Genomic DNA, 26,911 nt, shown 5'->3' with positions numbered 1-26,911 from the left:
TTGTTAGAACCAATGCTTCAGTGACACAGGACTGTTAAAGCAGCTGTATTGAACCCAGTAACATTTGATAATATGGAAGTCTCCCAGCCAGGTACTGATATAACATCTGACAGACTTCCGAAGTTTTCAACAGAAAACTTCTCTAAAAAAAAAAAATTATCAAAATTACAGTTAGGCAGAATTTCTCAGATTAGGAGCCTCATCTGGAGAAGACAATAATATAAACAGTAATCTGAAATAGTTGTTTCTGAGTGTTTCTGTATGGATTTCTGAATATGTTATTGATTGCAGCAACTTTCCTGAATGGTTATAGTGATGTGAATCTACACCTCAGACATGGAGTTGGTGAAGACCTGTACTAACTACACTACAGTGGATTACAGGGAAAAGACTGCTTGTCATCAGTAGGGCCCTGCTCCTTACTTGTAATGTGGGTTGAGCCTTCATCCCTGGATGTATTTAAAAGACGGGTAGACAAGGATCTTAGGGATATGATTTGGTAAAGGACAGGTACAGTCAGACTCAATCTCAAAGATCTTTCCCAACATAGTGATTCTGTGATCATTTGGATGAAATTTCTCCATTTCCCTCTACTGAGGTAACAAAAGCATTCTAAAGGTAACGAAAGAGAAGTGCTGGTCTCTCATTCCTCTTGGGTTAATTTCTTCACTGATACCACTGATGGATATGAAGTTTGTACTTATGGCAGAGTCCAGTGAGAAGAACGCAGAATAAGTAGCAGAGCACAAACCAGTAAGTCTCTGACAGCTGCCAGAGTGGCTGTCTAACAATCATGAAATTGGGATTGACGACTGGCATGATACAGTGGCTTCTGCTGCTAGGGAGCCTGATGTGGTTACCTGTACAAGCCTCACTTGTTCTGAAAGTACCGGTACAGGAAAGACTGGATCTTCTAAAAATTCTTCCACTGAAGATGATACTAAGATCTGTAGCATTAGCTCTCTAGATTCAGTTATCCTAGACTGTGACAAAAATACATTATGATGATTACAAGGCTTTTTCAACCATATGGTACATAAAGGTTGAAGAGCCATTTTCAAAGGAAAGTCACTTCTACTATGAAGAACACAAAGGCTTAAAAGGGTTTGGATTATTTATTTCCTGGAGGAAAACATTTTTTTCCAAACATTGTCTGAAAATCCTTTTTGAATTGTATCTTTTTGTAATTTTCAAACTATTGAGGAATAAATGGTTGCAGGAGCATTTTCAGGGAGACAAAATCTCCGTGGTTGCCACCAGGAGAGCCTGCAAAGGCCAAATTTATGTACTTTGTGAGCCACTCCTTCACACTCTTGACATGCTTTCAGAGGTTTGACTGAAGAACATCATCTAGGTGCAGTGCTTCCCTCTTCTGAGCAGACAACACATCTTCTGAACTTGAATATCATTATCTTGCATAAGGGGTAGCTTTTGAAATCTGCAAATCAAGTTCCATCAGCTACTTAGTTATGAAGTTACATCTTAAGAGTCACAAAGGAAGCATCCCCCGAAAGAAAATAAGAGCAACTTTCTCAAAATATTGTATCAGTCAACAACCCATTGATTGCTAACTGTATAAAAAAAAACAATTTAAATTTACAGTAATTAAGAGGGAAGAGCTGAGCATTGCTGGAAAGACTGCCCGGTGGGCAAGAAAAGCTTGAGCAGTTTGGGGTAAATGTTACATTTGTAAAGCAATGACATCCAGCTGGACCATGAGGAGTATGCATGCACTAGAGTGGACATGTATATTTAAGCTCACAAAGAAAAGATGTAGTTCACATCAACTAAGAGATTAGCTGATGACAGAAGATTCCCTAGCCTGTGAAATGCCCAAAACAATAGACTGAGATGTAAAAACCAAATATTCTCTATCTCATGTTCACACTTGCTGTGACTACAAAACCTAGCATTTTCTGAGCTGTCTTGCAGCAGAACTTGCTATGTTGTGATAGTCAAACACACTGCTGAATACTCCTTTTAGCTATCTAATGCTGTGCAATAAGAAAGAGCAAGAATCAAATTTGTGAGGCTTAATAGATTAGCCTACTAAAGGCAAGAGATCAAAAGGAAGCTTCCCTATCCTCCAGACAATGTGAGGAGAAAAGACATTTTAAACCAGACTAGCTGGGAAGTCCACATTGAAATCAAAGTGCTGAGGCCTACCGTCAATATTTATCACTGAAAAATATTCTCCACATATTTCACAATTTCAGCCTTTAACACCACTATGAATCTACATCCTAGGTCATCAAAATGAAGTGTCCTTTACAATTATATAAAAGAGAGAGGTTACAGATACAAAACTTGTTTGTATTCTTGTTATGAAGCATGTGGTGGCCTGGGTAAGGGTTGACAGCAGTTGATCAACAGTTTAACAGTTGATGTTTAACATCCATTGTGGTTACTATTAAAATATTTTATTCTGGTTCCTAAACTGTGAGCACTTTAAATTAGAGGAAATAAACTTTCCCTTTTATCCTATCTACTGTAAGCCTCAGCAAGTTTGCTGACAATACCAAGCTGTGTGGTAAGGTTGACATGCTGGAGGGAAGGGATGCCATATCCAGAGGGATCTTGAAAGGCGGGAGAGATGGGCCCATGCGAACTGCATGAAGTTCAACAAGGTCAAGTGCAAGGTCCTGCATGTGGTGCAATCCCAAGCACAACTACAGGCTGAGTGGTGAATGGATTGAGAGTAGCCCTGAGGAGGAGGACTTAGGGGTGCTGATCAATGACAAGCTCAACATGAGATGGCAGCTCAGAAGCATCAAGAACAACGTGGCCACGGTCGAGGGAGGTGATTCCGCCCCTCCACTCTGCTCTTGTGAGACCTCACATGGAGTACTGCATGCAGCTCTGGGGTACCCAGGACAGGAAAGACACAGAGCTGTTGGAGCGAGTCCAGAGGAAGGTCACGAAGATGATCAGGGGCTGGAGCACCTCTCCTATGAAGACAGGCTGCGAGAGTTGGGCTTGTTCAGTCTGGAGAAGAGAAGGCACCAGGGTGACCTAATTGCAGTATACCAATACTTAAAAGGGTCATACAGGAAAGTGATACAAGGACTGTTCACCAGGGAATGTAGTGATAGGACAAGGGGCAATGGTTTTAAGCTGAAAGAAGGTAGGTTTAGATTAGATGTTAGGAAGAAATTCTTTACTATAAGGGTGGTGAGGCACAGGTTTCCCAGAGAGGCTGTGGAAGTCTAATCCTTGGAGGCATTTAAGGCCAGGTTAGATGGGGCTTTGGGCAACCTGACCTAGTGAAGGTGTCCCTGCCCATGGAAGGGGGTGTTGGAACTAGATGATCTTTGACGTCCCTTCCCACCCAAAGCATTCTATGATTTTATGATTCTAAGAAAGCCTGGAAAGCTAAAAGAGTTCAAAAGGACTTGGAAGTAACTGATGATTTAACAGTAGTTTTAAAGGTTAATAGAACAATCATAAAATGAATGATGTGGTTTCTAAAATAAATTTTATTGATGAGTGAATACTGACATTAAGAATTGCAGGAATTTCCTTGGTACTGTACAAAATATTAGTCCTAAACAAATATGAACAGGCTAAAAGCTGCCTTGCTAGAACAATTTGAAGTAAACGAAAAAATTGTGAAAAATCCTCATCTCATGAAGATGTGGCAAAAATACTTTCATTCAATGTCAGGCAGCACTTCTAACTACGATCTTCAAGAAACAAATGCTAAAAAAAATTTGCAGGTGACACCAAAATTGATGGAGCTACAGATAGCGATAAAGGAAAAGTCAGTCCTGTAAAATCATTCAGAACAAGTGACAAAACGGGTTTTGCCTGAACAATTGTTTTTTAACAGAGATGAATACAAGGTCACACATTGAGGTATCAGGAATGTAAATCACAGTAGTAGGAAAGCAGTAAATCAAAAAGACTATAACCAACTTCAGAGTAAAACCAGCTGTAAAGTGGATTACAGTGCCAGGCAAAGGATAAGAGTGCAAACACAGCTCTTGGCTGGCTGAAAGGAAGACGACTGAGAAGAAACGAGATATTAAAACCATCACTACGTTCTTGTCTCCATACTGATGACACTGGAAAGTACTTAGAAAAAAGCTTAAGAAGGATTTCAAAATCTGTTTTATATTAAGAAACTAAAGAAAATCATGCATTTCTCCTTCAGGAGAGAATGTCTATCTTACTTTTATCAGTAACCAGCTACATGATGCAGATAATCCTTTAAAACAATGAAGGGAAAGAAAAAGTTCAAGTAGCTGAGAGCCGAATATAATCAATTTCAGGTCAGGAATAAGACATATTACAGCTTCAAAGCAATTTCAGACTAGAACTTTCACTACACAACTTTTTAAATGTAAATTTTGAGAACTTCAGGAACAGCTGTTTTGCTTTAGGAGACTGCACTAAAACCAAGCTTTAAAATCTTCTGTTGAAAGAAATATGTCATGCACAGAGCATGGAGCAAGTGAGCCATCAAGCACATATCTGAACTTGGACAAGACACCTGGCAGTGTTTGAGGCCAGGCTGGATGGGGCTTTGGTCAACCTGGTCTAGTGGAGGGTGTCCCTGCCCACGGCAGGGGTAGTGGAACTAGAAGAGTTTTGGGTTCCTTCCAACCCAAAACTCTTTATGGTTCTATGAAGACTACATAGTCCCTGCTGCTGGTGGTGCCACACCTAACTTCACTAAAAGTTCCTTAGTTACTCTCTATGTGCCTGAACTGTAGCACAGGCATTTTGGTATATATGGGCCTGATGAAAGATGATGCCTGTGTATGGGGAAACTGAGAAAGTAAGAGGTGGGCAGCATAAAACTCAGAGCCATCAGAAAAACGCCCCCACCCAAATCCCATCCTGCAGTACTGCCCTGCTTGGGCAAGCACTACTGGATCTAAGAGATCTAAGAGAGGGAGCAAGACTGTATCACAAAAGAACCACGGAGCAAGGAATAGGTATGAACTACATTTTACAACACAAACACGGAATATAAGATCTAAATATTTTTGAAAATAATTTAAAGAATAAAACAATGCAGGTCTTCACCTCCTAGAATGATTCTGAACACAGGAGGAAAGAAGTCGCTTGGTCGTTCTACACATAACTTATGATTGTTAGATCTCTTTCTAATAAACAGAAATAATAGCTAAGGCTCTTTTGGACAAGCTGATCATTTTTAGCACCATAATCTGCATCAGATGCATTCCACAATAATACTTTTTAAACTACTCAGAGTGAAAGCCAGTATTATTCATCACTTGATTTCTTAAAACTTACGCAACCAAAACAAGTCCTGTGATGTGTGTGGTTGTGTTTGGGCTTTTCTTTGGTTGGGTGGTTGTTGGTTTTTAGGTATTAACGATGGTTTTTAAGTTCCACTGTTTTGGAAAACTCAATGAATTATAATCACCTCAATTGCATCGTCGTACATTTTCCTTGCCTCCGTGTCCATCTTGTCTGACATAAGCCAGGCTTTCAATAAATATTCATAAAAACTGTCTCCCAGCCCGCCCACGGATGTGTGATCTGTAGGAGGGAAAGAGGAAAAAAAAAATAGGTTGAAGTTGTTATATAATAGCACCTTAAATTTATTCAAAATATAAACTTATGTTTTTAAGGTCTATTGTTGCAGAAGTATCAATATTCTAAGCTTGTTTAGCAGGACAGCTTCATAGGTGTGGAACCTGCTCTCTGTGTGTGTTCACTATCTGTCATTCTACACAGGTTATTCCTCATATCAAAAATGTAATTTAAACTCTGTTTTTACCTCATTCCACAGAACCTAATTGTTTAGCTGCTTGGGTTTGGGGGAAGGTGTAATTTTAAATAAAGGAATAAATACATACATATTAAAAAAGTGTCTATAGAAAACACATCTCTGTATTCAGGATGCAACAGGTCATGTGGCTGGCTATAAAATGCCATGAACTACAAAGAATCCAATGTTTACAGGAGGGTTTATTTCCAACAAGGCAGTTACTTAACAGGCTAATTAATTTCTCCAAGAAAATATTCTTATTTAAATTATTTCATTCAAAAGGGAGGCAAATTGCCTTTGCAGTGTACAACACAAGCCCTGCTCTGTTCTGTGCCTGAGCAGCCATGCAGAGTTGTGGCATACGCTACAAGGGAAGGCTGCTTGACTACCCACCACCACATAAAACGGAGGGTTTAACACAGATAATTCTTTTTTGTCCATTTTTTTTCCTTGCAGAGGTTGCTCTTCACAAGTAAAGTCATCGCTATTCTGTGCTGACAGACCACATGAGAACTTCCTACGTTTGTCTATGGGTGACCTACCATACATCCCCACAAAAAACCTACTGATGGTCTGACTTGGTCTCGGAGCTCCTGTTCCAACCTCGGTACACCCTTCATTCAAAAAGCAATACACACTATGAGATTTAATAAGTGACTCCAACAAGAACAGCACATGACCTTTTCTTTCCCAACATTACAGCCCCCAAAACGCTGGCACCAGAACAGCCTCAGTCTGCTGAAGTTAGGAGAAGGAAATGTTTAAAACCAACTTTTGTCACAATGCCAGAAATTCAGTGAACTAAAGTAGGGCTGTGATAGTCATTCGTGTTCCCTTTTACTGGGTAAAAAAAAAAAAAAAAAAAAAGATGATATTTCTTCTTCCAAAGTACCTCAAAAAAGTGGTATTATTCACAATCTTTTTTGGATAAAGGTGTAAAAGAGAGGTTGGAGCTCTCCTTCTGTTCCTTCTCCCTCCAAGCACCATCTTGCCCCAGCATGTCTGCTTGCCTCTGAAGATGTGAGTAGGAGGTTACTGCTGGTAGATGCTTCTATCCTAACTCTTCTAGCTGCCTCTTGACTCCTCTGCTACTTACCAAGGCAATTCTAAACAAAGGAAGGAGCATGTGGGAAACCTGTAGCTTTTCCATTTGGCTTCAGGTTCTGAATTTGGAGCAAATTATTTCATGCCCTTCTCTTATTTCTCAGCAACTCCTAGACAGCCTTTTCACACACGGCTGCTTGGTGATTTATCTACAAACAATGAGTTTTTCATAAGCTTTCTAGCTCTGATCTGTAAGAGGGCACTGAGGTCACAAGTCACTTTCTTCCACAAATGTAAGGGATCAAAATTTCTCCTTCAATGCACAATTACATTCTCAAGCAGACACAAGAACTCAGGGCCTGTTGTTTCCAGAATAAAATAAACAAACCATCCCAAGACTTCAAAGTTACGACTCATGTCAGGACTACTCAGGGACTGCCTTCACAAGAGACACGGTTCAAAACTACTTCTGTTAAGCTGCTGCCTCCTCCCCAGCTGAGCTCTGCCATTTGAGTCAGTGCTGCTACTCTGCCAGATTTCTTTCACAGATGCACTCAGTCCCCAACCAGGACAAGGTTTGCTACATATCCCTCAGCATTTGTCTTGCTGCAGGCTCCTGCATGGTTCAGGGAGCAAAAGAACAGGAAGGTGAATAGAAAAGGTTTATTTCCTAAACAGAGAAACCCACATTCTAAGTGAGTTTCCAACGTCAATTATCAGAAACACAACCTGTTTTACATCTACTTCTGCAAGCAGTCACTTGAGAAATGTCTTTCCTGTCAGCAGTTGTTCTCCTCCTCCACATTGCTTCTCATCTTAAATGAAAGTACAGGGAACACAGGAACCAGTAGCATCAGGACACACAGGACTTAAGCCATCCCCTAGACAGCGCTTTTTGGACCTTCTTCATGCGTTCAGAGAACAGAGCTGCATAAGCTTCTCCGGTACAAAACTTCCCCACACTCAGAGGGTAAGAAGCAAACATGGTAAGGCTAAGGGCTGCTGAAGACCTTGCAGCTCCCGTTTCACATACCTCACTCCAACTCTGAACTATTAGGAATTTTTAAGGCTCCACCATTTCCCAGCAGATGCCATTCACAGGTGGACCAAGGGTGGACCTATCAAAAAGGGCAGACTGATTCTATTCCTTCTCTTCAGCAGCAGGAAAACAAGAGATGGAAATATTTTTGGTGGTCACACATAGTAAGACATCACAGACAGAGATGTTTCACACAGAAGCTGTATTTCAAGGGTACTGACTGCAGTGAGATACAGCTGTCTATTGCCCTGACCCCCTCCCCACCTGCAAAACAGAATAGGAGTGAAAAGGGGGCTGGCACAGCAGCTCAACTAAGTTTTAACTTAAACAGCTGCCTTAACTGCACCTGTGGCAAGGTCTTTTTCAGGTCTTCTGCTAGTGTCAGGTGTTACTGAAGCAGAATTTGCTGCCTTTTGTATATTCTTCTATAAATGACTTTGTATTCTTCTTCTACAAATGACTGAAAATTAAAAAAATCTTTTGTGATAGATTACAGGACTTTGACAACTTGCTCTCACAAAGAAATATTTGTCAAGATTCCTTAGCAAATATATAGTGAGTGAAAACTGTAGATTTGGGTTATCACATACCATTCTCTACTATAAACAGAGCTTTCTACGCCAAATTATCACCAGAAAGTGCACAGTGGTTACCACTCTCCCACTCTCTCCTGCTATTTGAGCTACAGCTCAGATGGATTCAGAGCTTCAACTCATTTTCCTCATAAAAATGTTTTGCACATAAAATATTTTGAACTTTTTGGTTCAGCCCTAACCTTGCATGTCAATCCACAGTACTAAAAAAAACCAAATCATGACTTGAATAACTGAGTTTACAATAGCATCTTGGCACTGGGTACTCTCCAGTATACAGCTGTGAGGAGAATATGTTTAAAATGCTTTTACGTATTCTGCAAATTTAAAAGTTGACTTAATTTTGCACATATTTAGTCTACAAGAATTATTTCATTAGCTTTGTCTCATTTAAAGGTTTTTACTGTGAAGAAGTATTTCCCAGTAAAATCCTGAAGTAATATTCTTTTCAAAAACAAATATAGCAAAGAGAACAGAAGTATGAAGGCCTATAAAATATGGTAGAAGCCACATACTCTGTTCGATGACACGTATACATTTCTAGAGCACTGATTCCTTCCAGTCGAGAGAAATTACGATGTTTTTTCCTTCCCCATTCTTTTCAAATGTAGGCCCAGATGACTGGGCAAACATGAAAGGATTACAGTCAAGGATTCCTTAGGAAGTCTTATGTTAAAATAAGTGACATAGTAGCTGCAGCTGCCAAGAATACCTCCAACTCCTGCATCCAAAAGTAATACAAAAAAAGCACTGTATTTTATCTGGTTTGTCACACACTTGAAAGCATGTTGTTTGCAAACCAGTGCACAGCCAGCCTGTTCATAAGCTTCCTCCATGCCAGAAATAGCCAAATAAAATTTTAATAAAAAGACAAAGATATTTACAGCTTATAGCAACATTTTTGCTCAGGTTTTGCAAGAGGTTTACATCCTGTTTAACACTGGCTATCTTCTTCTTAATAAACAATACACAATTGGGAAAAATATTCATTTCATATCATTATTTTTATAAATTTTAAACTTACTGACAAAAAAAAAATCTATATTTAGTCAAATATCGTCTCAGCAAATATTCCAAAGATCCCATCCTCCTCCTTCCCACAGACTCAGTGGAGGCTCTTCTTTTAAGTTCTCACGCCATCATTATCTAATATTTCTAAAGCTAATTTCACTCCAAATCATTTTATTTGTATCAGCAATCCATTAGCTCACAGGTGAAACAGTCTCCTCTGATGGGAACCAGGATGATGATTTCACAGCAAAGCACAGCAATACAGAGCAGGTCAGAAAGAAATGTACATGCTATCAGAAATGACAATGAATTGCAGCTTGAGATAGGAGGGAGACTCTTGTTCTCTGCAAATGATTTTGTTTCTTTACAAATCTGGGGAGACAAACTCATTTGTGCTCGGCTAGCTCTTCAGGGTATAGGCATCAGGGTTCCCCCTCTTCAATTACAGCTGAGGAACTGACACAGATCTGGCTGTCCTTCTCCAGGCCTAATACTTGGAAGGGTAGTAGATAATAGGGATACTAGGCATTCACATAACTCATTCTCCTTTCTCATACCCAGGTCTTCCTAATGGCTGTAAATAACTTCCTCCGCAGTTTCTAAATGAACAGCAGAGGTTCCCAAGAACCCGGTTATAGCCGCATATGGCAGGTTACAAACATGTGCCACTTCCTTTTGTTTACAGGGAAAGTTTGGTTCAGTGAGCAATAAAACATTTTCCACAACAACTGAAAGACCCCTAAAGATAACATTAATAAGAAAACCTGCTCTAATGAAGGTCTACCTGCTCTCCAGAGCAAACTTAAGATGTGTAAATTATTTTTAAGCAGATGGCTTTAAGTAGTTAACAACAGCTTAATGAGGCAAATTAAAAAGAGTTCAGGATTCGCTAAACCCTCTCTGCTTTGTGCCTTAATTGTTCAATTGTCATTTCCTGGCAATGAGCAGGAATGAAGAGAGAAGCCAGACATTGTTCTAAAAGCAGCAGATCATGCCAGAAGTGATGCTGCAGTCACAGCACCTGAGGGGGAGGCTTCCTGTTACCCATGAGCACAGGGGTAGCGAGCCACTGTCTCTTCCTGACCTGAGGGCATGTCCTCCTGTCCTCCTATCGCATCCATAAAGCTTACGCATAATTTACTGCACACAGAATGAAAAAGATGAAATAAAATGTTGAGCAGAAGTAGGTGTAGCATGCACAGGCTGCCGTGCTGAAAAGTAGTATGGTGAGACAACATTCTAGCAGCACATAAGCACAAGCAGGTGGGGATGAGGATCAACGATGATGATAGTATTTTTAATTCAGGAATTTGTAACTACAACACTGATTGAATATTTTAAAGTACAGACAGCTAGAGAACAAACACAGTAAGAATTAGAAATTTAGCAATATGTGATACAAACTCAAGTCTTAGAACTGAAATTGTTAGTTATGAGTCTAAAGTAAAGGAAAACTACTAACTTAAGCCTGCCTAGAGTGCTATACGCAATAAACTGGAAACACCAATAGGGACAAACTTTCAACTACATTTCAACAAAAGACCAAAGTTGTAAAAAAGGAGGCTGATTTTCCTTAAAGATCACAAACACTCCATCTTTGACAAAGTGCTATTGTGATATGTTAGGACAGGAGTTCAAGAGCAGAAACGACAAGTGATCAGGAGGCAGTAGTGAAGTGATTAAGTGAATATTAACTTTCATTAAGAAATCCACCCACCCCATCACCACTAGCTGTTCAGGGTACCAACTGGCCTTACACTGCTGCAGGAGCCACCTTTCTGGAGAAAGCTTTTCAAGAATTGTTCTGTTGTCTTCAGAGTGGCTCTGATTAAATTTCAGTTCAATTTTTACTTCATGTAGTTGGGCTTAGTGCCCCTCAGCTGCTCCAAATAGGTGCAAGCTCCCTTCCTAATCCTTTAATCCAGAGAGCTGAGGCCCTGGAAATGGCAGCTGCTGCAAATCACAGTGGAAATTCAACCTAAGGATGCCATAAGCCATAGTGGAAGGCTTAAAAGTGCAAACACTTGTAAATTAACTGCAGCAGAGGCAGCCCTGATAAAAGGAGGTGGAGATGCAATTTTTAGTCTGCTATGAATCATTTACCACCAAGGAACACATTACCAGCATGTGAATTTCTCAGAAAACATGCAGATTGTCACATAACAGAACTACAGTGAAAGAACAGTCAGGGTTGCAAGCTGAGCATTTGTAAGTTAGGAGACAGATGAACAGACAATGCTTGGTGTTCTACTGTCCAGTACCACAACAGACTCCAGCAACAAGAAAAATGTACCTCAACTCCTTCCAACCTGGGGAATCCGTGGTCACGCCTTCTCAGTACATACAGAACTCTAAAGAACGTAGCAGCTGAGCTCTAAATATGAACTCCATATGGAGTAAGTAGATGTGAATATTTTTCAAAGGCTTGGAAAAATATCGATGGTTTTCTCTTCAAGCTATCATGAAACAAATAATTCCTATAGTATGTCACATCCAAAATGTGATGGTTCTTGAGTTTCTTAACTGTACACTTAGGAAAAAAGCAAACTTTAATCTGGGTACACTAACACTTCACCTCATGCTTCATTTAGAAATAGCTCAAGCATTTTTGTCAAAAGCTGTTTAAAAAAACCCACCAAAACAGCTTGAGGCAGACAGAATATTCCAGTTGGAAGATCTGAAGTTTGGCAGCTGCAAGAAACTGAAAACACAATCACTTAATGGAAAGTGTTGAGCAATCTTAATTAGAAGTGCTACAACTTTCTTGTATAATAAAATTAAGCAAAATTACTTCCTAGAACAGTAGTGATTATCAAACTAAAGATTAAAATTCTCAAACTTGCACAATTCAAGTGTATGCAAAGGCAAAAGAAATAATTTGAAGCAGCCCAGTGAGTACAACTAGCTCAACTAATAAATATATTTAGGTAACTCATGTTGTTAGAACCAAAGCACACCTTCAAAGTGAATGTAGTTTTTGATTCTGTAATGTCAAAGGAGTATCCTAATTTGCTATCTTACAACAGGCTCTCCTTTTACACTCAGGAATTCATAGCTGGAATAAATACTTTCCTTTTTGTATTCAAACTTTCCTGAAATTTTACAGTATTCCAGCTATTATTTATAATTCTGGAAGGATTTAGGTCATCACTTTGCAGATGTGTTCATAAATTAAAGATCAATCAACAAAATATGTCCAGTCTATGTGCTGTAAAAGTAAAAAACACATTGAACCTTTACATTGGTGCTTTTACTGAAAAGTAAGGCGGTCTTTTATCATCCAAAGTTGATTTTTCCACTTGAATAGAGCACACCTGCCCTTCTGCCAAGTCTGGAGTCTGCGCAAATCTGACCTGCTCTGGAAGTTTTAACTAAGTTGGTTTTGATACCAAGTTGTATCAAAACTGTAGCAGTTTACACACATTATTTACACATGTATATATATACATGTAGCACAATGAAACACAGGAATACTGACAGTCAAGACAGATTCAAAGAAGCAGTGAAAGACACTCCTCGCTTTGATGTACTTGTGGATTACACCACATGCAATATAAATCCATATTAGTCTGCATGTGTCTTTGTCCTAGACTTGTATCTATACATCCATGACAGATGCCTGAATTGCACACACAGGTAGTTTTGGTCACTCTGTAAGTGATAGGAAATTGTGTCGACTCTAAAACTTACTCAGACTTAGACTGAGCCACCACACCCTACATTTGGACTGCATTCACCACCATCCCTCACACTGCTAGTGTGTGATTTGCAATTAAAGATCAGCTGTATCTTCTCATAGATCTCCAAATGAGATGGTATTTTACCTTGCAGGTACAGGACAGTGCAGCTCCCAATGTTACTTGATGACTAAAAGAACCCATCAGGAAAATACATTCAATGCCCGATTGAATGTATATACAAAACTATAGACACTCTCCCCTCATTATTGCCAAATGTTTCTTGTGTGACCACCAGCAGGTATATCTCCACATATAACTCACAATATGAAGTCTCACACTCAAGACAGAATGAAAAGAAATGGATTGTGATGTGCCAACCGAATCTTAGCAGTCTAGAGAACAGCCTCCAAGTGATACAGAAGGCATAAATTAGAAACAAGCAACTGTAACAAATCTGTAACAAGTTTGTGATTAGACTCTGATAGGCTTCCCTTTGATAAGAAATAAGTCAGTCAAGAATGGTTCAAAAATACAGATGAGGTACAGTGATATCCTAGTACAAAAAACAATTATTACAGAAATTGTGAGATTCCACGGGTCAAACTTAAATATTCACAGAGCACCTGTCAAAGGCTAGATTTTTACTCCACAATCATTTTAAGTTTGCTGTCTTCAAAGCCAATTATTTAAACTCTGAAGAATATCAAGTGGTACCCTAAAACATGCTGGAGTCTGTTAATACAGATTAATTAACTGAATTCACATTAAGGAAAATAAAGCCATAGCGGGACAGATTTCAAATTCTAGACAGTGATATACAGTTTGGTGGTACAGCAAAATAAAATATTCATCTCTTTGCACAGCTATGTACGTCAGCACTTTCAAAACCCAGTTACACCATATCCAAATCCTTTCTTTAGGAATTATTTATAGATGCTTCTTTTCAAATGCATAATTTATATACATGTTTAACCTTCCAATAACGCTAGAATTTTTAACTCCCCAAACAAAGCTTTCATTTGTTCAGCATTTTCATCATCTTGCTCAACAGACCAGCAAAACATCTTAACCTCATACACTTATAAAAACATATTGCCTGTAACGCACAACTCTACTGTATTTCATTAAAACAAAGTTTTAACATATTAACTTGCTCTTGGCTTCTAATGAATAAACAAATTTGAATGCAGCCTTTTCTTGGAACATAGTTAATTACATTTGTACATGGTTGTACAGCAAAAGGGCAAGGGGAATTCCCCAGCAGAGACTACATAGACTATTTTCTATTCAAAACACATGCATGTTCCTAAATACAGAACAAGGCAGAATATTTTGGTGAGAAAAATTAAGGACATCTGCCAAGATAGCAAAGAAAATTAAACAGCTCCTCATCTTGCAACTGGTACATGCATGCCTACTGCTGCATGATTAGAGAAATCATGTTTTGTTTTTATTTTTTCACAAGGTACTCAACTGAAAGCAGATAGGAAATTAAAATCCCCACCATAATAAATGCTTGCATCAATCTCCAAACTAAGCATCACATAGATCACATATGTCCAGTTCTATAACTGATGTTCCGACCACAATTGAAAAAAAAATTTACTTGCTAAATCAAATAAATGTGCAAAGATGATGTCAGGTTGGGAACTACTACTACAACAGATAAAATTAATTATAATCACGCACCATTTCTATTTGAGAAAAAGAAAGCTTTTCTTTATGCCAAATGAGAAAAAAAATCACTGAAGAATTAAAGTATTAGAAACTATTATCCAGAAGTCCAAAATTGAAGGTAATTATCTGAAGAGTTCCATAAAATACTCTTTGGAAAATGCAGGCTTATTTAACATAATTCCCTTCACTTTCTTTCAGGTTATGGATACTTAGCCAGAACTTGAGTTTACATTTCACAATTTTATTTTTTTTCATGGCTCTTGGCTTTACTGGTTTCTTAGTGTTGTACAGAGGGTTATTAACAGATATAATTTAAGACACTACTTTGGCTAAACAAGACATCTAGCAAACAAACAATGTAAGGGTGTGGGGGAGAAAACACAAAGAACCTTCATAGTTAAAGTAGAACAGTAGCAGTTTCAGCCAGCAAGGACAGGAACTTTCCAATACCAGCATCTTTCTCACTACCCGTAACTAAACCAATAACCTGTTAATTTATGCCACAATTATATTTTATCTGCAATATTTATCTGAGCACTTTTTAAATCTTTTGAAAAACAACTTCATTCTTCAGCATTATTCATTTCACCTTGCAACCTCCCCGAGATAGATGCCAAGACTGAAGGGGTCTCTTGTTTCAACGAAGTTCCAACAACAGAAATTACAACAGTGATTTAAATATCAATCTCTGCAGCACCTTAGAAAGTATGCATTCAAGTGAGCCATTCTTCCTACATATTAAATAGGACTCACAATGTCAAGACTATATCCTTCAGGTGACATGTTGATTATTCTTAGTACTGGCATTCGCATACATGCGAATATGCAGAATGTGAGAGTACCTTCATCATCAAGTTAGCTGGGTAAGAATTATTCAGTATAAAAACCCCAAACAAATGACAAGGAAATGGGTAAATTAAATACAGACATTAATAAGCAGGAGGTAACAGGCAATAGCACAAGCCAGAACTCTCGCGCTGCTTACTGATGGGCCACTAAAGGAATTGCTTGGGCACAGCCTAGGAGAGTCAACCTGAACTTTGTAACTGATAAGGAGGAGGAAATATGACTGTCAACACCATTATGAGATATTTGAGGGGACTTGCAGGACTGGGCAAAAGTATTTATGTAACAGCTGAAAGGGCCTTTGGCTTTACATAAAACTTACTATGGGCTATTTCCAGGCAAAGAGAGAGAAAGGAAAGGATCGGGGTAGATCGGGGAGGAATGAGAAAGAGAAAAACAGAGAGGAAATGGCTTAAAAGGACCTGGTCACACATAAACAGGCTGCAGAACACAATGCTTGTTGAGTCCTGCACCCTACCAGCACAGTCTGCCATATCTTCTTACATCCTTCATTTTGCATGTAATCCCCATTCACTATCCTCTGTGTGCACATTGCAGGGTGTGAACATTGGCAGCTGCAGAAAAGGTCACAGAGCTTTCAGGTCTAGGTGTCAGCACCTGGGGAGCCTGGCATGCAGGAGAGGTCTGGGTGCTGGTAACTGGTGGGACTGGGATGCATGTTGCAAGGTCAGAATACCAGCAACTGGAGAAAGGGGCTGCAGGTCACACAGCCCAGTAGGTCTGGGTAGCAGGAACTGCAGAAAACACAGAGGGTCACAGGGACCTAGGTTTATGTACAAGAAACTGGAAACCCCCTTGTGTGTGTTTTTTCCCCAGTGAATTTAATCTTGTGTACAAGTGCAATTCATTAGCAAGCTTCAATCTGGAAGAGCTGATGAGGAGAAGGAGACCTGCAGCTGTACAGGCAGGCACATTAGTGTCGTCAGTGTATGTGTGGCACCTCTCTAGGATACATCCTCAGCCTTGCTACACTGGCAAATGGGAACATCAGCAGCCACATCCATCAGACTGAGATAGAGACCTGCAGCTGACTGGGTTTCAGTAGCAGGGAAGGAGGAATCTCTAGGTCTTGGGAGTCTGCTGGATGCAGTGGTTTTCTTAACGTCGTTAACAAAATCCATTACAAACATTTAGATCAAATTTATTTTCAGTTTCCCTTTAAATAGAGAAAACAAATACAGACAGATGGTGCTTTGTGTCTGATACAATGTCATATCACAAATGAAAACAGATTGGGTGTATTACTCATGGTTTGTCTGTTACCTGCAAGAGTTTAAATTAAGCAGTTCAGTTAATTATCTAGCTCAGCCCAAGAGCTTTAGCCTAAAAAACAGCTGCATAAGCATGCATAAAATTTAGGCACATTCACTCAGTATTTTGCACTGATTTAATGACAATAATTGAAAATTGGTTTTATTCTTTTTCCTACGTGTAAAAATGGTACCATTTTAACAGAAGTGTAAATCTTATCCAATTAAATTAAATACACAGAAGCCTTCCCTAAATAGTATTTTAAAATTAAAAGTGCTTGGTTTGCTTTAATTTGAGCATTTGTTGTTATAAATTAAAGACTACCTGAAGAAATTGAAATATGCATGTCCACAAAGGTATTTGATTTGGTTTATTTAAAGGCCAGTCTACAGCACAAACAAATAGGGAACAGAGGATATAAATTTGTCCCATTCCGCCACCTTGGTTGCTCTGTAGTAACAGGTGCAGGGAACCACAAGAAAGTGAGAACATCACCAAAAAGTGCTAAGGCAGTGTGTGTAACAAGGCAGAGGATTCACCTGTGTGAATCCTCTTATTTGTCTCTAGAGGACAGTCATCACTTTGTACATGAAGGACAGCATTTAAATTAGTGCATCAAATACACGTGTCCACTGATACTGTGCTGCTGCTGAGTCCTTGTAAATGTGCTGACAGACTGCCCTTCATCTGGCTTTTAACTTCGTCCACTGGCCAGTCTGACTAAAGGGGCTTGCTGCTGGTAAGGGGACACGAACAAAGCACTGTGGAACAGACTGCAGCCTGAATGTTCATCGCATCAAGCATTCAGTGATGGCAATTTCAGTATCTGCTATTACATCCCTAACAGCAATGCTTAGCTCATGCACAGTAAATTCACATGGTAGCTTACTTTACAGTAACTTGTTAATGTGCTCACATATCATAAGCGGCAATAAACACGTAAGACTATCACAGAATAGGTATTTCTGCTTATTTTCTTGCCTTATATAGTCTAGAAAACAATTTTAGTTAAACTGGCACAACTTTTTTCCATAACCAACCAGGGTAACTCCACACATAGCCCAGGTGCAGGAAGTGAGATTTGAAACCAGAGAGATTTGAGTTCCCCTTCAGTAATGTTATTACTTGCAAGAGATGTTGGAACCAGATGAAATGCAGTAATTTATTCTTGGTATTGGAAAGTAGAAAGGAAGAATGCCAATTTACAGAAATGTGCAAACACTGGTGGCATGTCCTGACTTTGCAATAATGCTCATTTCTTTCTTACTGTTCTACAGTTAGTATTCTTATCCAACCTGTTTGCAAATGCAAATTAGAATTAAAATTTTCTCAACCTATTTTCTTTTTAAAAAAAATCTTTCATCAGTACAAATTAATTTCCAGAATTCTGAAAATTCTTGCTTTTAATTAACATTCTAATTGTTAGCTTAGCAGGCTTCTCTAGAAAGCACCACCACTGTTTTTGAAAACAATCTAAATTCAATGTTCTGATGCTGCCTCTATACCAACCACTCACCAAGTGAAACTAAAAGCTAATGAAGTTAGCTGCAGGTTAATGTGAGAGGTTAGAAAATGCTTCTTGCCAACTATTTTCCTTTCAGTCTTACAGAAACTCAAACCCCAAGGCAGAAGCATTGCAAATCGCTTGTTCCTACTGGACCATCACCTTAGTCTGTAAGTAAAAATTGAATCTGTCAGCATTCCTGTGGGCATTATAGATCTGCCTTCTAGCAAAAGCCCCAGTGAGCTGACAGATTCTGAGCTGAATCCATTAAAAAGCTGTCTGTCATGTCTCTCGTGCTGTAATAATACCTGTATGTTACAAGCTTAAACACAAATATTTAGCCTACACATGACATCATTTTCTTCCTCCAGGGTATAATAAACTCCACTGCTGCCACAGAGCAGTAAGGGTCCGGTCATGTACAGCCGTATTACAAAGAATTTCCACTGGAAAGCATGGAGATTTAGCAGTGACCAGTAAGCCATTCACCTGCCAGCTTTTAGGTATGGGCTTTATGGCATTCAAACAGAAAGAAATTATGGGATGGAATAGCAGCAGTCCCTGTGCAGCCCTGTCTGCTGCAGCCTCTGACCCTGGCTGGTGGCTGCTGCTTCACAAGGCAGGCAGAAAAAGAAAGATGGTAATCTCTCACCTGAGCCCTTCTTCAAGTGCTGTATCAAATGCATTAAATGCACATGGAAATTTATATTCACAAAAATGTAAACACTCCAAAGACATAGCTACAGATCACATTTATGTCGTACTATTTGACTCTACAACTTGTTGAAAGCCTAGAAGCAACAATCACATTCTTCTTGAAACCATAACTACTATCTCACTGGTAAGTTACTTTACTAGTTGGTTATGCCTTTTTAGTTATTTGTAACAGAAACATTGACTAGTTTGAATGAAAGCACATCTTTGTAAACACCAGCAGAAACAGCAGAACAACGAGTGAAAGGACAGCCTGCAGGTTTCAGGGTATTGTCCCCAGAACATCATTCTCCAACAGTGAAACTGCAGAACATGCTGTTTATATTGAGATCAAAAGGCCTGCACTCCGATAAATCAAACCACAGCAGAAATGACTCATCAGGCCTAGATCCTAACATCAGAAGGATGGTGACAAGGTTGCAACATATTATAAACACCATTCCCCTTCCCCTAAGGCAAGAAGAGAACAGGCTACATATATACATTTCAAGCATATGTTTAAATGATTAAAACCAGATGAGATACAGCAACATGACCTAAGATCTGTGGAGGCTAACAATGGAAATATTCTGAGGTACAGAAAAAACCTGTAACAATTACTGATCCCTAATGGCACTGAAAGATCTGTCCAAATACTAGCTTATCATCTTCATCCAAGAACCCTAAATATGTAAAGAGCAGTGTCCCTTTTTCTCTGACTCCAGACAACTTGGATATGTCTTGGTACCCGTGAACATGAATGAATTCTGCAAATACCAAGATTCAAAGAAGAAAGTCAGCATGTTGAGACTGTTGTGGTGGGTTGACCCAGGCTGGATTATCACAGAATCACAGAATGTTAGGGGTTGGAAGGGACCTTGAAAGATCATCTAGTCCAACCTCCTCACCAGAGCAGGATTCCAGGTGCCCACCAAACCGCTCTACCACTCCCCTTCTCAAATCGACAGTGGAGAGAAAATAAGATGGGAAAAATCTTGAAGTCAAGATAAGGAGAGTTTAATAAAGTAAAAGTTGCATGCAGAAGCAAAGGAAAAAGAAAAGATTTATTCTCTACTTCCCATTAAGCAAGTGACTCCTGGCCACCTTCCACGAGGCAGGACTTCAGCTATATATACAGTCCGCTCCTGAAGACAAAAGTCCTAAGTAACAAATGCTTTCCCTTCCTTCTCCTTTCTCTTTGCTTTTATTGCTCAGCAGACATCATATGGTACGGAATATCTCTTTAGTCAGTTTGGGTCAGTTGTCCTGGCCATGTCCCCTCCCAAGAGCTTGCCCACCCCTAGCCTACTGGTGAGGGGGAAATGTAGGAGAGACAGCCCTGATGCTGTGCCAACACTGCTCAGCAGTACTGAAAACACTGATGTGTTATCCACACCTTGCTAGCTACCAATAGGCAGCACAGCTTTATGAGGGCTGCTATGGGGAATATTAACTCCATACCAGCCAGACTCAATACCACCTGGCATTTGCTAAGAAGTTACTTACATATGCAGTGATTTATGCTGCTGTATCTCCAGAGCAAAGAGAAAAAAACAAAGGCAAGATTTCTAAATGAGGTATTTCAAAAGCACATTAGCTGCTCACAGTAACACTGAATACTTGGGATTGCATATCAAAGTGGATATGCAATCCTTGTGTGTTTTTTTAGTTAAAATACAAAATGAAGATATGGCTGAGCTCATTGTGCAAATACCTCTGAGATGGCATCAAAAAACTCTATCAAGGTAGAAGGCATCAAAAATTTTCCACAGAATTCTTGTTGCAAGCAGAGATACATCCAGTTTAGAGTCCTGTGGGACCACACCAAAGCCACAGAAAATGTCTGAGGTTTCTATTCTCTTCTACAAATCTCTCTTGCAACAAGAATTGTCTTTAAGAACTCAAGTTTACTTATCAGCATGTTAGAACAAAATTAAACAGAAAATGGTACAGAAGTATATCTTTTTTCTGTACAGAAGTGTATTTTTTTATATATATATACCCACTGCTAGAATGATGGGTATTGAAATAGAAAAGAAACCCACCACTATACAATTTAGCAGCTGAATCCTGTATTTCTTCAACAGTGTAGATTTTACCTATTTCACACCTCTGATGACTTAGTTGGGACAGATTAACAGAAAACCTAACTAGAATTGAGCCCAAAGTCTGAGGAGGTTAAAAAAAAAGTTTAAAAAAAAGAAAAGAAAAAGAAAAAAGAAACCCAAACCAAAAAGAAAACTTAGAAAGGTCAGAGTCAAGAGTTACAAGTATCCAGGCAAATAAAGAGTTCTGAAATAATTCTCAGAAACTATCTGGAGCAAGTACTTCGTACAAGATAGAATGCATCAAACTAAAGGTCACAACAAAGACGAAAAGGGCAGCTTTCCCAGCAACTGAAAGAAGAAAAGTTATGCTTTCCTACTCTTTCCATTGTCTCAGTCTTTCCATTGCTAAAGTATATAACAAGCCAAACACAATGTTCTTTGAAATTACCTTCTGAAGAGGACATAAAAGCCCTGCCTGCCCTTAATACCAACAAAGTGACTGAAGTCAGTAACAGTATCATGGACTCTGACATAAGTCCTCTAGTGAACTGAGGTGTAGTGCGTGAAGGCATCACCCTTACTTAACCGATTTCTGTGATGCAGGATACAACCTCTGCAGGAGAATCAAGAAAAATTCCTGCCTAAGCCTCAGTTATTTCAGCCCATATGTTCCAGTGCATGTGTACCTTTGCTTCTTAACTTTCTTCAGTGAATGTATTTGTAGTGGCCTATGAGGTCTACAACAAAGCCAAGTTCTCACTGTTCCATCCTGGTTTGTGGACAGAAAAACAGAATTGTGAATTCTTGTTATTCTGCCCCCACAAAACTTTTTGAGGTTGGCTAACAAATGCTTGTCACATTGGGGAATCTTAGAAGCACTATCAGAACGTCATCTGCAGTTGGAAGCTTATTTACTTCAGAAACCCCAAACCAACCAACCAACAAAACTAACAACAACAAAAAAACCCCCCACAAAAAAGCCCAACCAAAAGAAAGCCATCCACAAACCCGATCAACCAAAAAAAACCCCCACAACACCCCCCCTTCCCGAGCAAATTCCAGGAAATGTGTTATTGGCTAATGAGAGCACAGCAAAATTAAAGGCTCTAGAAAGTTGTACTTTTTATCCTAAGAACATAAGTCTCAGCCTGTAATCCTAAACTTTAGTCCCAAACATATTATCTTTCAAAATTAATTTAAACAGTATGTTTGAGCTGCATCAAACTTCTGCAAAATTAAAATTTTCAGTGTATGTTTATTTTCAGTTTATTTTCAGACCAGGACTGTTTTCTTCCCAAGAGCTGCCAATTCTGAGTATTATTACTACAACCACCAAAAAGCCCCTAAAGAATCCCGGTGATCTACCACATGAGACTACTATAAAAGTAGCCGAAGCAAATGATTAGGCTTATTTCAGAAGAACATTACATTGTCTATAAATAAGTAATAGGTAAATATTTGTATTTGACCTGTTTTTTATGAATGCATTGTTAAACCTAAATTTGTCTGAAGAATTTCTCTCATCAATCCACGTGTCTGTCTCAGAAGGTGTCACTATTGACGCAAGGATATTAAACACTCTGGAGAGAATTTTTGCCTTAACGATGGAATTAGACAACTCTTTTCACAGTCACTGCAACAACAGCTGCATTAATTTCCCTCATATGCCAGGCTCAAAGTCAGAAGCAAATTCTCAGTTTGCAAGCCAGAACATGTCATGCTGGATATTTACAGACAACCATTGAAATTCCCAAAAGCTGTCAATGATGTCAAACAGGACAGAAATAGATCATCTTGGTTGTTTTTCCTGAATAAACTTGCATTCATAAAAGAAATAGGAACAGAAACATTGAAGAAAAAGATTCTATTTTATCACACCCACTACGAAAGCACTAAACTACTCAACTGTTCTTGGAAGAACCACTTTAAGAAAAGGAATCATATTTGTGTCTCTGTCTTCATGCTTTATCTCCCCACTTACATTGTCAGCAATAAAACCATTTTTCCTTTCCATTCCAAAGCATGGTCGGTTTGGGTTTGTGAGGGGTTTTTTAGGTTTGTTTGAGCTTTTTTTAATATAAGACACACATTGATACCAGCAGGATCTATAGGTAGGTTCATCATGCTATTTTATACGCCACTACATAAATGAATGATGTTTGCAAATGTCAGTTCCTAACACTAAGTGAAGGAGCTGAAATTTAACCACCATAAGGATGCATTATTTTTACGTTACCGTACAGTAATCCACTTACCAGATGGCTTGCAGAACAAAACCAAAAAGAGGAAACTATTTACAGTCTCATTCTTTATTACCGAAGATTTTATTGGCTGATAAAAGTAAGGATAAGCACCTGGTTTGGTAGGAAGCTGCTTTCACAAAGTACTATAAAAACCGAGCTGCGTGGCTTGAGAGAGCAAGAGAAAAAAAATGGTTTCAGATCTCAAGGCTAAATAATTCTTCTATGCTGCATGTTTTCAAGCAATGCTGATCCCACCCTACAAAGTAATTTTTCTGACGTCCATCTCAGCAACAAAGTAAGAAGTAGAGCTTTAGATAGGAATAAATAAAAGCATACTTACGCTGACCCCAACGGCCTGTTCTTGGATTCAAATAATTTGGATAAAGTCCATTAGGACGATCCATTTTTTGAAGTAACTTCCGAATGTGCATGACCTAAATGAAATCAAGCATCAGGATCACCTCTAACAACATTTATTTGCTTTCTGCACTTAGTTAAATCTAACCTTGTTTTCTTTTTTAGTAGTAATTTTTTTACAATCTGAATCCAAAAGTTTTCTTGAGGGCTTCCTTCAGATTAGCAATGTTTCTGGTTTTAAAAGACTGCTTACATAAACATGTCTAAAAATTATTATTTTTAAAGGAAACAAATAAGAAAACCTGTGTTGTCATAAATTTCTACTTGAAGGAATCACCTATTTGGTAACAGAAATACAAGTATGAAAAAATTTACCTGCTAACAAGAACGCAAATAGCATTCTATATTGAAACTACTTTCCCTTTAATGCAACATAAGATGAAACATTATAAAATACACCTGAAAGATAAAGAACTGAATTTGAGGCCCACCTTGTTGTAGTATACAGGGTCTCCTGTCAAATAGCTGAGGTGGACAAATTCCATGTGCAGAGTACCAAACTCAGCAAGGATGCTGCTGCCAGCAGAAGCCCAGCCCCAGTTTCGACCCACACCGCTGAATTCCAACAAATACACATAGAAAAAGGAGAAAATAACAACAAAAAAAATCAGAATTACTGTGCACAGCACTAGTGACAACCACGATAGCAAGTTAAACAACTATCAGCAAAATATTAACCCATACTTAAGACCACAGGGGTTGCGATTTTATTCAGTGGTTTGGTAACAAGGTACCATAACCTCATCAACAAAAAGTCCTGTGATTGAATGATACAATACCTTGATGTCAACAGAAATAAAATGACTTAGCGCTGGGCCCAAACTCCAATGTTTATTCACTGTATGTTCCCAAGACTAAGAATCAAAAGCAATTATTAGACAAGTATACTTCCAAAGGTGGTAGCATTCACTTCCTTGTTCTGCCAAACATCTCCTGCATTTCCTTTACTTGTGTGGGATGTGCTTCGAGTCACTATTTTAACACTCTAGTATTGCAGGAGTAGACCCTATCTGTATCTACAGAAGAAAACATGTTTATTGTAAGCAGATTATTGTGAGTTCCTCAGGCTCACAAAGAATCCACAGAAAGTATTGTATACCTCATATCATCTGCACTCCAAGAGATACCATCTTGGTATATCACAACTCCTAAATTACCTCTGGTTTAATCTAATTTGGGAGTTTTCACTACCTTTCTGGATCAAGTCTTCTAATTTCTAAAGTTAACTACATTCTCCTGGAAATTAATTCTACTACTTTTCATAAAAAATTGCAGGGTTTGGTCAGATCATAATCAATTAGGAATGTCTTCTTAGTTACTTTTTAAAATTATAAATTAGAAAGAGGAAACATAAAGGAAAAATGTTGGTAATGGAACAGTGTTTGTAGCTCTTACCTAAGACAGAACACCACCTTTTAAAATACACTAACTACTGTTTACAGAGTGTAAAGTCAAAAATCATAGCTTGTCTCGTTTTTTTTTGGTACAGCACTCGTAAAAAGAGAAGATAAACTGTTTCATTATGAATACAAAAGCTAATAAAACACAAGTCAATAATTTTTCCAAATACTTCTTTCAGGTCCTTTCTTTTACTGCATGTCAGCCTCATGATAAGTGTTCTCATATACACCTGCTACTGTAGCTGCCCCTCAGCATGCCAGCCACTATTTTCTGCTGTGATGCTGGCTGGCTGGGTACACATTGATAGAGTAAAAGCATAAAGAATACCAGCACATAGGAAATTTCTGGCACTCAAATCTTTTCCCTTCGGCCTTCTGCAAATCCTCCTTCCCCGTCCTGCCTTCCTGAGTGCACTGATGTTCAACCTACATGTTATACCGATAAGTATCCATGCATCTACTGCTTGCAGCTTCTTAAACCTTGCCATCTACGTTGCTTGAGCAAGTGAAGCAGATGCCTATGAGGTCTGAGGTGTACGGCCACCTGGGCCATTCAAACATTCAATCACGGTGCAAGTCTGGGCTAAACAAAGCCAAAAAAAAACCCTACCCCAAAAAACCCCAAAACCAAAAAACCCACCACAACCCCCCTGCCCACTCCCCCCAAAAAATAAAACCCAACCCCAAAAACCTACAAACCCAAACCACTTCTGCACAGAGGAATTTCAGTGTGTATAAAATTGCAGGAAGAACACAAGACTGAGTAAACCATAATGCCATACAGAAACTGCACAGGGAAATTTAACCCAATAACTTTAATTGTACAGAGATCCAAAAAATGGGGAAAGTGCAGCACAGGCAAAGGAGAAAAAACTAGGCAAGGGTGGTGATGCCCTGCCCCAACAGAAAAGCAAACCACAGCTCCAAGATCTTCACCTGAGAAGCGACAGCACAGTGAAGATCGTTTTCTGATCACAAAACAGCATGTAAGACTAATGCTCCCAAGGCAGTCCTAAACTACTTTACAATCTAACAAAGCACAACAAGTATCTCTCTGAAAAGGAAAACAATTTAAAACGATTGAAAAACCTCTCTGCTATTTACTAGCCTGAATTGCTTAAGTGTACATATAATCTAGACATGCATGCCAGTTCAGCTATTGTTTAGGAACATAATAAATATTTTAAAAATGCTTTGCATCAACAACACTTTCTCAAAATGAGGGAAATCCTAGCACTGAACAAGCAATGCAAGATAAATTAGAGCAGGTAATTCTCTTCCACAAGGCAGTGCAGACCACCTAAGTTAGTGTCTGACCTAAACAGCCACCTGCTGGTCTCTCCATATCCATGGACCACACTGGACTTCAGCACCCAAGCCTTTACACCTAAGCTAAACTGTAAAATTAATATCTTCAGAGTCACATCATCTTCACAAACATTGTGAGGCTTCTAAAGGTAACATACAGCTCAGTAAGTTCAACTAAGGCCTGCAAGCATTTTTATTTTTTAATAGGTTCTTTAATGACTAAATACCAAGTATGTTCCACTGGCATGTTGACTTCCTATTGCAGAATCAGAAGAAAAAATTCATGGCCATAGTTTATTGCAGTTAATAGACAGAATGATATGAGCTGTATTAAAATTATTCTGAAGTGCCAGGAATGCAAATTTGTCTGCATCTTGTACTGTTCCACTACTA

At 38.9% G+C, this 26,911-nt stretch overlaps 1 protein-coding gene across 1 annotated transcript in view; it reads right to left on the bottom strand.

The window, feature by feature from the left end:
• MAN1A2 (mannosidase alpha class 1A member 2) overlaps positions 1 to 26,911 on the bottom strand; it is a gene marked incomplete at both ends in the record, with an annotated part of 140,871 nt that overhangs the window by 21,702 nt on the left and 92,258 nt on the right. Inside the window, 3 exons of the mRNA XM_084279553.1 lie at positions 5,396 to 5,511; positions 23,734 to 23,827; positions 24,242 to 24,365. Of these exons, the coding sequence (XP_084135679.1) occupies positions 5,396 to 5,511; positions 23,734 to 23,827; positions 24,242 to 24,365 (334 nt within the window). The remainder of the gene's footprint in view (positions 1 to 5,395; positions 5,512 to 23,733; positions 23,828 to 24,241; positions 24,366 to 26,911) is intronic.

The sequence above is a fragment of the Gallinula chloropus genome (genome assembly GCF_964237585.1).
Source record: "Gallinula chloropus genome assembly, chromosome: 1".
NCBI lineage: Eukaryota > Metazoa > Chordata > Aves > Gruiformes > Rallidae > Gallinula > Gallinula chloropus.
The sequence above is the reverse complement of the archived record's forward strand: the minus strand, read 5'-3'. Positions and strand labels throughout refer to the sequence as shown.